At 40.1% G+C, this 15,610-nt stretch overlaps 1 protein-coding gene across 2 annotated transcripts; it reads right to left on the bottom strand.

The window, feature by feature from the left end:
• Nucleotides 1–1,095: 1,095 nt before the first annotated feature.
• On the bottom strand, nucleotides 1,096–14,753 carry zdhhc20b (zDHHC palmitoyltransferase 20b). 2 transcript variants are annotated; one of them, XM_074692975.1, is made up of 14 exons: nucleotides 14,600–14,748; nucleotides 13,292–13,318; nucleotides 12,866–12,960; nucleotides 12,640–12,760; nucleotides 12,488–12,557; nucleotides 12,330–12,362; nucleotides 10,398–10,518; nucleotides 9,852–9,887; nucleotides 9,484–9,616; nucleotides 9,163–9,289; nucleotides 6,311–6,400; nucleotides 6,087–6,199; nucleotides 5,950–5,997; nucleotides 1,096–4,045 (listed from the first exon to the last, which is right to left on the bottom strand). In XM_074692975.1, exons 1-13 carry the CDS (start codon nucleotides 14,715–14,717, stop codon nucleotides 5,954–5,956), a joined length of 1,128 nt encoding a protein of 375 aa, XP_074549076.1. In that variant the 5' UTR covers nucleotides 14,718–14,748; the 3' UTR covers nucleotides 1,096–4,045; nucleotides 5,950–5,953. The 2 variants fall into 2 exon arrangements, with proteins under 2 accessions (XP_074549076.1, XP_074549075.1); XM_074692974.1 differs by lacking the exon at nucleotides 9,852–9,887 and having other exon boundaries at nucleotides 14,600–14,753.
• Nucleotides 14,754–15,610: the final 857 nt, after the last annotated feature.

Genomic DNA, 15,610 nt, shown 5'->3' with positions numbered 1-15,610 from the left:
TGCAAAAGTATACTTCAAACTTCAACAACATTCAGTATTAGTGCTTAAAAAATCATAGGAGCTGAGTCTTAGACCTACTGACTCATTCTACCCCTGAGGGCAAAGAGGAGAAGGGTCATATTAAGTGCGCAAGTGTTCCCTGAACAAACTAGTTTTCAGACATCTCTTAAAAGTAGAAAGAGACTCTGCGGATCGTACAGAGTTAGGTAATTCATTCCACCATTTGGGCACAACAGAGGAGAAGAGTCCGGCTAGAGATTTGGAGCCACACTGGGCTGGGAGGACCAGGCGTCTTTCACAAGCAGAGCATAGTGGGTAAGAAGGAGTGTAGACCTGGATGAGGGGTAGGCAGGAGCCATTCTTGTCAATGTTTTGAAAGCCAGAAGAGCTTTGAATTTGATTCGAGCTGCTACTCGAAGCCAGTGAAGAGAGAATTTTTTTTAAAGGAATGAGTGGGGGATATTAGTTTTTTAAATTTCTTGGTTACATGTGTCCAAAGCCTATGTCTATATACTTTATAGTCTTTGCCTGGAACCCTGTTGTCTCCTTGGCTTTCAAAGCCAGCCCCAAGTGGACACTGCTGGAACTGCATTTTTTCCCCTTTGCAATGGCTTAATTTTTTATAAGTTACTTTTTGGGCTTTTCATGCCTTTAATAAGGTAAGAGAAGATGGTGAATAGAGTAGGAAAGAGGACAAGAGTGGGGAAGGACACGTGGGAAACAGGTCACAGGCTGGATTTGAACCTCAGGCCACCCACTCGAGGGCAAACCTCATTGGGTGCAACCAAGACTGGTTAGGCCATCAATGCCTCTACAGCGACTCTATTTATTAAGTTGCCTCTTATAGCTTCCATGAAAAACTTTTTGTCTTCATCAGGACAAATTGACACCTGCAGTCATTTTGCTGTTTTTTGTCCTTTGAACATATGTTAGCATAAAAGAATCCTTTAAGGAAATCATCAATCTTGTAGTTAGAGTCTTCTTCCTTTGGTGAAAAGAGATATCAGCATAAGTATCAGTTTGTTTCTAAACACCCAAAACAGCTCATAGGACGTTTAAATGAGTCCAGAAAAACACTTAACTGGAGTTTAAAAAAACATTTATTGTTATTTTCACGTTAATTGTGTGGAGGCATGTACTTCATTCACAAAATAGGAACAGTAAAATTAATCAGACAAGAAAAATATATGTAGTCTTTTTCTTACATTATCAATATATATACACACACATTGTAAAATTGGACATTGTAACAAAAAGGAACCAAAAGATAACAATAAGCAAGTTGTGATAGGCTACATCTGCAGCGTGAGTACAGACGTAAGATGTTTGTCAGTCCAAAGAAAAAAGGCAGAAATTAGGCTGAAACTCCTTCCTCTGTTTTCTCAGGAGTTTTTATGGCTTTATTTAGAAAGTTGAGACAGACCAGAGTAAAGCTGATTTAAAACATGATGCACCTGGCAATCGTTGAAAAAACCCGGAGTCTGTTTCAACACCGTACTCCCAATTCTCATGGTAAAACATGTTTTTTGTACAGAAGTTAGGCGCCATGCTTTTGAGCATTAGTCAGACGTTATATATGTACACGGATATGTAAAAATCTCATGGCTGCACAGAAGCATTTCTGCCAAGACGACGATATTACAAAAGAACACTCGATTAAGCGTTACAAAAACACACACGCGCACTTTAGTCTCCAGGCGAAACAGCCAGGAGAGAAGATAGGCAATTTGTAAAAGAAGACGACAGGTCCAATGTTTCAGAATCAGTGGCTGTAAGTGATGAGCTCCTCACAGATGACACAGTCATTATTTTCTCTTAAAATAAATGTTCAAGTGTGAGGTTGGAAACAGATTGAATGAGATCAGAAAAAAACCTTGGCTTGGGTCATGATCGAATTGAACTGCTAAAGTTGAGATCAAACCACAGTTTGATTCTGACACCATTAGCATTATCTACACAGCAACAAACATCCTCCAATCACTGCTTGGTAGAGAGTAATTATAAATACACTTGGGCTCAAAAAGGTCAAACATGATTGGGAGGATGAAACGTAAACATAAAAAGCCAGCTGTTTTAAAACCTTCAGTCAAAACCAAAGACCCTGCCTGCTTCATCTGTGGTACATTCAGCACAACAGTGACAATTAATACCAATAAATACACCCGACAACACCACAAATCCACTCTACATGAGAGAAACAACTGTAAACTGGCACTTCACCACAGTCTGCTGGATTTGAGTCAGTAGGAGGCTCAAGTCAAGGATGCGATCAGATACAGAACTCAGGAATTTGCTGCCTCTTGTGGTCTGGAAAGTTGCATAAAAATAACAAAATTCCTTGGAAAGCATTTAACTCATTCCTGAATACTTGTTATTTGGTTATACTGACAAAAAAAGTTTATTCACATACCGTGATATGAACGATGAAGACAACCTAATGTTTTAAGATGCTTCTGTTACAGAGTTTAAAAGACCTCCTGCATCACAGCCCAGATGATGAACACTGATAATCTAACGGTTCACTTGACCACAAACTTTTTAGCACAGTAAAAATCATAAAACTGAGTGAGATCCTTGGTGCATTAACAGAAAACAGTCTACACCTCTAAATTTCATCAAGACTGGGTGGGTTCAATTCACTTCTATGTTTAATTCAGTATGAGCAATTAAAAGCAAATCATAATAAAAGATTGTAGATTGAATGAATATCAAAAAAAGGTGTTTAGTTTTAAAGACAGCTGAAGAGTCAAATTGAAAGTGAATTGAACCCTGAGCCAGAAAGTTAGAGATAATGGCAGATTATATGTCGCCACCTGCTGGCCAACAGCTATAATGCAAAGACATCATGGCCCACAAGACAGGAGGGACAGATTTAACGTGTAGAAAATATTGTGCCACAAAGACGAGTAGAATTTGGTTATGATGACATTGGCCAGTGAAGGTAAAGCTACGATGTTGTAAACACTTCGTATTCAGAGGTCAGAGCCCTTATTTGGCAATGAGTGTTGTTGTCTACGTAAAGGTTGAAGCGCTGAGCTGTACAAAACACAGGATGCTGACATTGTGGGCTTTGAAAACAACAGAACTGACACAAAAACAAACAGGTAGTGATAGATGCTGCACATCGCACAGTTTGAGATCATTTAAAAGCAGCATGTTTGAACACAAGGTGGCCACAGAGTCACATAAAGCTGATTCTTTTAGTTTCTGTTACACTTCAAAGAAAGAAAAAACAGGACAGCCACTTAAAGTTAACACATTCACACACATTAAAACAGCAAATTGCATGCTCATCCATCCTACAACCATTATACCTGGGATGATTTCCGGACCAGAAGGAGAGAGAGAGAGAGGGGAAAAAAAAGCAGCACGTTGTTTGATGGACATGATAATAGACAAAGTGCAAATGTGCCATCTTGTGCTCTGATATCCAAAAACGCCATCCAAAACCCAGCAACAGTCTTCATTATAAGATAGTCCAGGTTCTGGCGGGAAACATCCATCTCAGCAAAAGTGCAGACCACAGATATGCTCCGACGTTATGAGTTAAAAATAAAAGGAAAATAAAGGTCACACAGGTAGACTGTCCACTTCACATGATGTACTGCCTTTCTTTTAAAAATAACACAAAAGAAAGAAATGTTCAAAACAAACTGCTCCAGCCTCTCCTCTGCTCCTTACTGCAGCTCTGTGCCCACAAAAATCAGACTTTTGGCACAATTAACACAAAAAGTAGCTCAGATATTTCCAGGATTTTGCAATCATCATAAATGCTCCAGCTATGAGAAAAACTTAACACAAGAAAATATGTTTTTCATTGAATGTTAGCGTGTGTGTGTAGGTGTGTGAGGGGGAACCAGCTTGTCTCACATGTCCTGTGGGGGGAGGTGTGAGGTTTGCCAGTGACACTGCATGCGAAAAATGCCAACAGCATGGATGTAAAAATGCATTTCCATAGTTACTCTGAATGGGTCTGACTGTTGCCATGGTGGCACACCACACTGTTGCGTTTCTTAAGGCATTGTATTACATGACAGAGTTTCTCCTGTGGCAGAGAAGAAGTGAAAAAAGTGTCAATACACACGTTCATATTGTTCAAACTGATAGATTAACTTGAAATGAAACACTTTAATATGAAAAACCACAGACTGACTGTACATGAAGATGGATGTCAAGTCCTCCCTTCCTCTTCAAAAAGGATACCCAGCAAACACCAAAGTGGTCTGCCGCAGACCAGATGGTAGTGATGGTCTGAAGCAGTCTTTTACAAGAACAAGTCCAGTGACTCTTCTGCTCTACACAATGCTGCAGAAGTCACATTTGACAGATGTCGATCGGCTAAATGTTGTGCATAATTCCCAGGAAAGAGTTTCTAACCTTCAAGCTCGGAAAATGAAGCCAGTACAGAAGTATTAAAACTTGCAATTTTTTGACTGTTAGTTTGAGGCTGCAGGTACAACGGTAACCACATTCACAGCCTTTTGTTTGGGTTTGGGTTTGGTTTAATAGCTAATTACTCTGTTGAATTGTTTTATATATCCTTATTTCTTAAGATATTTAACCTGCACGTTTTACAAACTGGCTGACTGGACCGACAGATGGGCAGACTGTAGCCATAAGCAAGAAGACTAAAGCCCCGCTTCCACCAAACAGTCCAGTTTAGACACTGATCTACAGTTGGTAGGGGTTGGATCGGTAAAGCCTGATCCTGTTTGCGCTTCCACCAACTGAGCCCTCTCTTGGTAAGTGGTGTGAAAGCCGGATGCCGATAGCCGCTTCAGTTATGCAATAGTGTGATGCTATAGCAGCGCAAGACTGTATACTACTGATAAAACCAACGAAGAATAAAAACGTGACACAGTTAAAAACAAAAAAAGAAATTATCTTCCTTGTGATGGGCATGTGGCTCTTTGTTATTAAGTGCAATCAAGCTTTGTTTCAGAGAAGGCTGTGTGCCAGGCGGAGAAATACAGCATCTGCTGCCGTCAATGGACTGCAGGGTTGCAGCTCTACCTTCTGGGGTCAGATTGGCACCCCAAAAGGAGGGTCCCAAAAAGTGGGACGGCTCATTTTGGTTATTTGGGGATCTGTCCCGGGATAAGTCAGTGGAAATGCCACAAAATGTGTGCCGAACTTAGATGAACCGAACCGCTTTGTGAAAATGGGGCTTTAAGGCTCAGTTTAGCTCCACCTCTCTGCCTCATGCTAGAGTGGCTAAGAAGTTAAGTTGAATCAGCATTTTTAATACAGCAACCACCAAGAATAGGCTTCAGGACTAAGCCTTAAACACAATGGGTAACCTCATGGGGGATATGTCCATGTATTACACAGTCTATGATCTGGACATAAATTAGCATGACGATAAAGATAAAGGCCATGTTGGATTTTTTTTTTACACAACCTAGCTTAAAAACTGTTACATGTGTTTAAACAAAGGAGGGAGGCTTTTCCTGCAGCCAGTCAGTAGAGGGAGCTTCAGATGTTTTGGCTTCACTTTTACAGAGCTATTATATTGTCCACCTTTTAAACTCAGTTTATCTCTGTCATAAGATATGTCTCTTTCTTGTCAATGAATGGGACATGGTTTGAACTTCAAAACCAAAATATACTTCAAATCACTATATGTTTTATATCAAACCAATCATCTATTGTTATGCAGATTTGAATTAGAGGCAATTTATGTATATTTTAGTTATTTATTGGCATTAAAGAGGAGGTGATCTCATATTTGACAGCTCCTATGGTGCTTTCCTGTTGATGTGTGAACTGAAAGAGCCCAATAGAGGAGCAATGGTTTGTTGACACATATTGAACCCTGACACAATAAGAGTGAGTAATATGAGAAGAGGTGAAGAAGGACACACCATTTTGATGTACAGTTAGTGGGGATCAAATCTGACATGAAAATAAAGAAACACTAGAGAGAAAATACTCTGGACTTAAATTCACCTGGTTAGGACTCGCTCTCCATGGAGATTGTGATGGTTTCACTTTCAGCTGTAGACACAAAATAGAATCAGGTGACCAATAGAAACATAAAAAGATGTATCTTTTTCTGCCTGTGGACTATCCCTGCTAGAGCTCACCTGATTTGAGAGTGTTGTTAGCCAGATGGTCTCCAACATTGTTGGCATGCTGGTCGTTGCTCAGGAGGCGGTTCTGTGAATCGCTGAGAGGGCTCGCGGGGACTTCAGCAGCACTGAAAAACCCAATTAGAGAGCTCGATGGGATGTGTACCAACAGTCCTTTCCAAAACATAAATCCTTTTCAGAGCCTCGAGTCAAATCATGTTTTACTGCAGATTTATCACCTTTTATCGGGCTCAGGGTGCAGGGTGACTGTGGCCTGCTCTACATCAGCGTTGACAAGCCGTGTGGGGAACGTCAGCCCGTCTCCCTGACTGCAGAGAACAGTGAAGAGAGACAGAGACAGTGTTAGTTGGAGTCCGCCTGCAGGATAACACAGAGGAACTACAATAACATTAATTTGATATTTCAAAAAAGGGGAGGAAGTTTCTCTTTATGGTATTGAGTTTAACTTAACCAGACTGGTCTTCCACCTGAAGAGTGAATTAATATGAAGCATATTTGGTTGCCTCCACAGAAATCAACCTTTTTGTTGCTTTAAGTTTTTCACTGACCAGGTTTCTCCTAAAACTAAGTTCAGAATTTCTGATGTCCGTTATTTATCTGTAGAAGTGACAGCTGATGCTTCCCCTCTCAAGACCCTGTCCTTGTGAGTAACATGTGACCAGTCTGGTTTGTTATGGGAAGTGAATCTCCTGTCTGTGTAATTGAAAGGAAAGTCACATCCATGGTCAGCAGAACATGTCCAGATAAGCTCAGGTTAAAGACTTTGTATACGTGACCTGAACATCACAATCAGCTGTTTTATGCAACCTTAGGAAAACATTCTGAGAGAAAAAGCTGAAGCTTGAAGCAGAGCTGCAGCAAATCAATCATCCTGGAGAAAGGAGCAGTCTGCATAGTTTGGTTTGGTGTGGTTGTATGCATGTAGGTGGGGAATGTTATTCTTTTGATGTCAAGAGGCACTTTATCGTAAACGTAATCATTTTTGCTTTAACTGTTTGTTTTGTCAACTGCAGACGTCTAAGTCTTTGACAGTGCTTTTAAAACCTCCATTTAGAAAGTTCAGCATTAACAGTTTTTAATCTAACTCGAAACATCACACAGTGTTAATGTTACTGGCTGCTTTTCAGCCTTGGGGCTCACAAGGACTGTTTGAAGCATGTTACTGTGAACTACCTTGTGACTTTGTTTAAAAAAGAGCTTTGTAATAAAGTTGCTTGTATCATTAGTTATTATCTGCACTTTGTCCTGGGGAGCTAATCTGTGCCTACTCTCGCCAATGCTCGTGCTTCACTATGAATAGTTTTGACATCTTAGACTCAATGAGGAAACACAGGGTTGTGGACAGTTGCAATATACAATGAACAGGAGCACCGTCGATGCATCAGATCTATTTTCGAAGGAGGCATGAAATCAAAAGGAGGAAATTGGTATGAACAGGAAGTCTGACATGGGCACAGCTTAGGGTGTTGGGTCAACTTAAAAAAAAAAAACATAAAATAACATGTGCAGACTATCAATGGTATAAATAAAGAGAAAAACCAACTATAACTAAAAGAAACAAAACTTTGATCTTTGTCATTAAAAATGGAGTTTACACATTTAACTTAATCCACACAACAATGGAGGACATAACCATTACCAACAAACACATTTAACCTTAAAAACAGAAATTATCCTTCAATTATATGGCATACCTGGGCTTTTGTTCACCAATGCTGATTCAGTCTGATACTGGTGTTAATTTAAAGCGGACATATCATGCTTGTTTCTCCTTTTCACTATGCCTGACTAGGATGCCTGTAAAGCATTTCTGCCCTGAGTACAAGTCATTTAGTTCCTTCATTGCCCCACAATAGCGTTCTCAATATCCTCATTTTAGGCCATTCTGAAGATCTCGTTAAAACGCTCTGTTTCGAGAATGACCTCCAGTAACCTCGCAACGTCACAGCCCTTTGTGCTCTGATTGGTCAGTTCTATCAGAGGGGTGGAGGGAGTAGAGCCAGGGGGCGGTTTTTGCAGCATGGCAGTATTTACAAAATCACCACACTGAATGGAGCAGACCGAGCGAGTTTGCTGTTTGCCAAAACTTCCCTGTAAGGCATTGATAGCACTAATAAAATGGCAGAGTGTAGGATACGTCCTTTTTTATTGGACCCCGAGTCAGACCCGGACGGTTCTGCAGCTCAGGAGGAAGAAAATCCACCTCGACACAGATCGTCTCAGGACGCTTCAGAGTGGTGAGTCAAACCGGTACTGTAACATGTATAGTTTATACGTTTATACTCGGCTCTTGGTGGGTATATCCCTCGGTGGTGGTTGTGTGACTAACTGACTTCACAGAGGAGGAGCTGCTTTATCAGATTACTCCAATAAAAAGAGAGGATCCTCGTGTCAACACGAAGGTCGAAATCTCATGGCCATCTAGCAATGACTTATTTTCAGAGGCATCAAATCTCGTTCTAGGATATCAGAAAAAATACAATATCTCATTTTTTGAAATTTCAGGGGGTGTAAGGTCTTGCTTTCAAATTTATTATTTTATATGTAAGTATTAAATCAGGGATCAGCATGATATGTCCCCTTGAACACTCTCTACTCCTCAATATGTGGATGAGACTGAGAATTATTTTTTTAAACTGTCTGAAACATATATTTAAACTGACCGTATAATTACTTTGTAAAATTATAAATTTGTAAATTTCTGGCGAGGGAATTTCTGAAGCTAACAGGGATTACAATTTAACTGTAAACCTCAGCAAAACACGCATGAAATATCTTTAAACTGCTAATATGCTGTGCATATCTGTCTTCATGCTACACCAGCTCCGCATTGGATCATCTCTTTGTCAATGATATCAGATCCAACTTTTAAACCTGAAACAATACCAGGATCAGTGCATCCCTATGATTCATGATTTTGAAAATCTAAGGAGGCCCTGAAGTTTTCTTGTGATCTGCAAAACAGCACTTTAGACAGTCTTCCATTGTTTTGTGCTGTCAGATACCCCAGCTCACATGTGTGCACATGTTTGGGCAGCTCAACTCTCTATTTCTTCTTTTCTCCACATACCTGGTGAAAACTGGAAGCAGCCAATACTTCTTCTGGTCTCCAAACACCTGAGCGATGTTCTTCCGGAAACCCAGAGAGAAGCCATTTTTATCAGAGCCTGACCTGAAGACTGGTGCTCTGAACGCCTCTGCAGGGAGAGACAGACGAGAATGAACACAGACGACAAATACAAACGTGATTAAACAAATAAAGCTACATCCAGAAGATGCCGAAAAAGTCTTAAATTAAGTTTTAACAAATTCAGAAATGGCCCTGCATGAATACCTACAGATGTGTTTTTGGGCTGGTTATATGATTTCTGAATGTGTGTGTGTTTGTTACCTATAGTGGACCTGTTCTTTCCTACAAGCCACAGGTGGTAGCTGAAGAGGGACAAAATACTGATGCAGAACATGGCCGCCACAAAAAAAAGAAACAAGACATGGAATTTGGCGTGAGTGTCTGGCAGCTCATTCTGGGGACGAGACAGAAGAAGAGGAGAGCAAGAGAGGAATCAATAACAAATTGACATGAAGGTTATTCATGGAAAGGAGAACTCTGAGAGAAAGTCAAAAAGAGAGGGGAAGAGACAGAGTGATAGAGGAATGAGAAGACATGTGAGCCACGTCACTGCACGCACATCACAACAAAACCATGGCAACGATAGTGAGGCACGGCAACACTAAAGGCTTTGGAGGACAGCTGGTTACCTTTGGGCAGTTCTCTGCCGATTTCCTCCGGCAAAGCTTTAGTACAAACAGAAACGAGACTGGTTAGCAACACCAGGAGAGAAAAAGGTGGGAGGGGGAGGAGGCACTTGGAAAAGAGCAGGCAATTACAAGTCAAGGCCAAGGCTGGTGAAAGGGGAGGAAAAGAAGAAAGTGGGTGACTGTACAAAGTGAGCCCAGAATGGAGGGAACAAAGGGATGAAAGAGGAAAGAGATGAGGGGAAATCAAAGGAAGAAGGAGAGGAGGTGTTTGCGACCACATGAGTGAATGGTGTGACTGATTGTTTGGATAGTGGAGAGGGGAGACAGAAAAAGAGAGAGATCCCAGAACAATGAGCCAGTGTGAGAGAACTGGGGACAACAGAGGGGGAATCAGAGAGAGAAAAAGAGAAAGGGGTTGAAGGGCAGAAGGTCAGAGAGGACAGAGGAAAAAAAATAACAGAGGAGCAGTCAGCACCATGCACAACGCACTCACAGGATGCTCCACATGCAACCAGATCTGCATCACACATCCACATCTTTACTCACTGTCCAGAACTTTATGAAATACTGCAGCACGGTGGCTGCAATGAACAAACAGTACACCAGCGAGTAGGCCAGGAAGAGGATGAAGAACTTGTAGTTGGAGAATCCAACACAGTTGTTGACCCTGGAGACACAAAGAAAAACAGAAAGGTCAGGACTGACATCACTTCCTCTGAGCATGAACTTTTCAGCCTGAACTTTTAAAAGGAAGAAGGAGGCTTTGTGTTACTCTGGTGGGTTCATCAGATCATCAGTAAAACACACAGTGGGGAGATTTTAAGCTTGTTGGGTAACAGGCTTGACTTAACATTTAGAGTGATGACAACCTGTACCTGGTTGTGCAGGTGGTAGTCTCACACCCTGACATTTGTTATGTGGAAAGAAAAGGAAGGAAAAATGATACGACTCTGTAAAAGTGGAGCAACAATAGATGGAATATGTCTTTAGGGTACTGTATGTAACTGTTGCTGTCACACATTAACAATGCCCACTACATAACTGTAACGAATCAAGTTTCCTGACTGTCTTGTTGCTTGTTTTCTCAAGTAACACATTTTTTTTGTTGTAGGATATGAATTTTACTTTAAAAAAAATCATGTGCTTATTATTGCTTTTACCACCCTGGAAACATATCATTTAGCTCAATTTGACCAAGTTGCTCCATCATCAGAGTCGTAAGTGAGGGTAACAGAGGTGATGGGAGCACTCTAAAAAGGGTGTGTGTGTGTGTGTGTGACACATCCTGCACTGTGTTTCGGAAATGCTGTGGTCTGGCAGCAAAACACCAACATTGTGCCATCCAGGATGTAGCTTTTAAGAAAAAAAGCTTTAATGATGATTAAATTTAGTGACTTTTTTGGAAACTTTTAAAATCTAAAAATGTATAATTTTGGTGTAGCTTTTAAGCTGCTGTGAGAAACTTTCTGTTACTGTTGATTCACAAAGTGGTACCTCTCATTTTTCTGCCAATATTTTTTGTGGACATGTGAACTCTTATCCTGCATTCTCAAACTGATACAATGTAATGTTCAACTTCTACAATGTAAAATCCCACACAGGAGCCACTCCACGAATGTGGGATTAGCCAAAGTTTATTCAGACAGAGATGACTCTTGTAACAGGTGTAAACTCTCTCAAACTGATCACATGCACCAAACTTAATGAGTTTTGGCGCACCATCTTTGATTCGCTAAGGAAAATGCTTTGCTGTACTGTGAACCCTGACCCTCGTATTGCTCTTTTTGGATTGCTTCTGGCAGCCTGCTGGTCAAAATTCTCATATCATATTATTGCCTTTACAACCTTGCTAGTGCAGAGGCTCATTCTTCTTAAATGGACCCATTCATCCCCACCCACACATAACAGATGGATTAAAGAAATTTTACAAAGCATGAGACTTGAGAAAATCAGATTCTCCTTGAAAGGTCCCCTTCAGACCTTCGATAAAATCTGGCAACCAATGAACTACTGAGCTGCTGGTTTTGTTATTTTATTTTTATCATTATTTGAATATAATCAGATATATATGTGTTTTTCTGTTTTCTTTTCTTCTGTTCCTTTTTCCTCATATTTTACTTTTCTCTTCCATTTCTATACGTTTTAATACCCTTTGACAATTGAGTGTATTGTCCTACCCTTTTTGTTCTTGTGTTATAAATAAGTGTGAATCAATGAGTTGTTTTAGTTGGGAAGTTGTTCACTTTTGTGTATCTAAAATGTCTTTTCTTTTCTGTATCCACCTCATAAACAGACAATCCAATAAAAATATTTGACCAAAAATGTTACGCTCATGAAAAATCTTTGTTGTATAAAAAACATTGCAGTAAATCACTTCAGGTGACACCGACAGTATTCATGGCATGAGGTGCTGACTGGACTCAAAGTGAAACAAAGTAGCAAAGTATATTTCAAGTAGATCAAGCAGGCCTTACGTACCAGGGACAATGGTGGTCCATCTTCAAGACACACCTGTATAAAACACATAACAAGGGGATAAATAAAGTGTTGGAGACATAAAAGACAGCAAAAGAAAGTGTGATCTTGTTTTCTGTTACTCTAAAAGTAAGGATTCAAGATATACATGATTGTCTTACATGTCGCATGCAGAGCAGTGATGACACCGGTCGGGCTTGATGACTTGACAGCGGTCACAGTAACGGATTGCTGCATCACATCAACACAACAGTATTTTGTTAATGCGGAAATACGGAGATAGAAACAGACAGGCAAATTTACACAAACACACCCCCGGCTCCTGTGCGAGTGTACAGAGGGAGACTGGTGGCAGCTCTCCACAGGATCTCCTGCTGGGACTCTGGCCTCTCCTCCTTCTCATAACGCTCCTTCTCAGCCTTTGGCAGGCAGAACTGGAGGGAAGGAAACAGGAGGAAGATCATTTTTACATATGTATTTGACTTTATTACAGAGATGCAGACACAGTGAGCTTATTTAGTGGAACCAGGTTGTTTCACCTCTTTGGAGGGGTTGGCAGGTTTGGTGAAGATGGTCTTCCAGTAAGACCATACAAACATGATGAAGGAGAGGTGGAAGAAGATCAGGTAGACAACTGTAAGGACACCAGAGAGCAAGGACCATGAGGATACAATATGATCGGTATGTGATACACTGCATAAACATGTGGAATCACTGAACTTCAATGTAATTTAATCACTGAGAGAAGAAAGCCAATGCTGAATGAAGAGCAGCTCTGCTTTGAGCAGACTGACCACAGCACTTTGAGAGATCACGTTTTCTGTCTGTGCCAGCCTTTTTTTTGCTAAGTGTACAGAGCATATTTCACCAGACCTCACAGAGATTATCCCAATAAGTAGCAAACTGGCTCAGCCAGTGAATTCCAATCAGGATGCATTAAATAAACATTTCCTAAAAACACTTACTCTGCTCTCCTATACTGGTGATGGTGACTGGAAGAGAAAAAACAGAAAAAAAACAGAATGTTAAGATAAGACGGGGTCCAGGGAAACATTTACAGAACATTCTGATCAAAAGTAACAAGTCTGGCAGCCCAAGGTATGCTTGCTTGATTAAAAAATAATAATAATAATTTTGTATTTCTTATATTTCTTGGTTCATTCAATTGCACCTCTACATGTTTTTAGTCTTGTCACGTATCCTTATATGGCATAGGGATAAAAAAAAAACCAACTGTTTTTCTTGGCATTTTAAGGACTTGTTGTTCATCTAGTAAGGAGATTTCTGAGTTCTGCGCCAGGAATGAACTTTCCGTCTCCCTTTTTTGCCAATGCGAGAGAAATCCAATCCCCTCTGATCCTAATTGGTCCAGAAAACAAGAATTTGAAGTCCACTTTGGAGTATTAACCACCATTATCAAGTTTTTTTAAAATCAATTGGAGCTATGCTTTATTTTCTTTAGGGACTGCAGATGAAATGATGAAAGATGACAAAGGTTCCTTTGTGCATAGCATACTCTTTGAAAGACTGATGTGACTTCAGTATTTTGTAATTAAAAAAAACAAAACAAAAAAAAAACAAGACACTCTTAAATTTGTTGGAAATCTTGGTTGGTGCTCTCTGTTTGTGGATAAGCAAGACTAATGTTTTCACATCTCGTTTATATTAGGGCAAAACTACATTAAACTACTCTTAAACACAAACATCTTGGTCGGTATTAAGTTCAGGAATTTCTGAGTGTTGAATGCATTTGTTATTTGGAGGTGAAACGCGACAATTTATGTTCCTAGACTTTGATATATTTTAACATTTTCCTGTTCGGAAAAAAATCCCCCTCTGCTAAATCTAGTTGTTACCTAAGTTGATACCTAAATTAGTACTAATAAAAAAGCTATGTGGGGGGTAAGTGTTTCTGCGGACATCCAGCCAAAAACCGTTTACTTGGCTGTTAAATTCTCCATCCTGACTCCATTCATTTCGACTGACCAACAACAGAAAGAATTCAGCTACAACATTAACAGCTCTGTTAAAGTTTTTCTTTGTCGAAAACAAATTTTCCATAAAAAACAGGTAACCTAAATCGATGGCATCGGGCAGATAATTAGCACTATCTGGATTTAGACAGGCTTGCCAACACCATTGTTGAGCTGCAGTCCATTTACTTCCTGCTGGCCAGCAGCAGCTGTATGTTTGTGTGGACAGCGGCACAATGAAAACATCTGCGGGTTAAAGGACCCAACGAGGCAACAGACTGCGGCAGGACGTGTACTTACATATACAAAGCTCCACCACGTAAGCATAATACGACCAGCAGACGACCAGGGCGATAAAAATCACAGGTATCCATGCTAAACCCCGTTGACAGCATCTCAGTACGTGTGTGGGCGCCATCTTTCTCCCTCTACTGGGGAAAGGGAGTGCCAATGTGTGACGTCACGAGAGCAAAATGACACGGGAGGAGGTCTGAAAAGTACAAGTGAGTTTTGTAATTGAGTATCAGTGAAAGGGTTTCATTAAAATAATGCGTAGTCATTGCCACATGTACTTTGTACTTGAAATATGACTATCAACTGTACGACCCACGGAACATGGCCACTGGTGCCAAAAATGAGACTGCTTTCTTCTTATAGATCAATCTATCACTCTATATGGAAAAGTACTTGATAATATGCAGTTGCCTCAAGTAGTTCACAAAGAAAAGATAAAATCTTTTATGACCGTGTCACCAAAAAAAACCGATATGCATACAAAAAGGGTTACTGTGGAGAGTGTTTACACAATGTAGTTTCTAAAGTAAAGTGGAATTTATACATGTCTATTTTCCCTTGTCTTTTTGTTTTGTTTATTTGTTTGTTTGAGTTCTTTTGTGGTGTCTTTCAGTTTTTTTCATTCACAAACCCAGTGTCAGTATACTGAACTTTTTTTTCCTCTGCCCTTTTTGTGGATTCAAACAAACAAACAAAACAAACACCTAAGGAATACTATGATTAGGCTATCAAAATATTGTTTTCAAATTTTCAAGTTTGTTTTCAAAATGTCATATGACAATATTTTTAATAAATTGTAGCCGTTATTTTTGACGCCATCATTGTCTTTAACTTGATTTTACCTAAATAAGTTGAGCCTTTATAATTTAAGAATGAGAAAGGTGGCCTACGATAAGGCGTATTTGTTTATAAATAAGCAAGGCATGCGATTTTAAAGTCAGTAAACCAGGCACTTTCTTCTAAACTTCTAGATTTATCATGGAGCAGGGTGTGACTACGTGTCTGATCCTCCCCCCA

This window comes from Halichoeres trimaculatus, unplaced genomic scaffold (assembly GCF_033239565.1).
Source record: "Halichoeres trimaculatus isolate MK-OKI-2021-1 unplaced genomic scaffold, fHalTri1.1 fHalTri1_scaffold_18, whole genome shotgun sequence".
Taxonomy (NCBI): Eukaryota; Metazoa; Chordata; class Actinopteri; order Labriformes; family Labridae; genus Halichoeres; species Halichoeres trimaculatus.
This window is presented reverse-complemented; position numbering and strand designations above follow the sequence as displayed.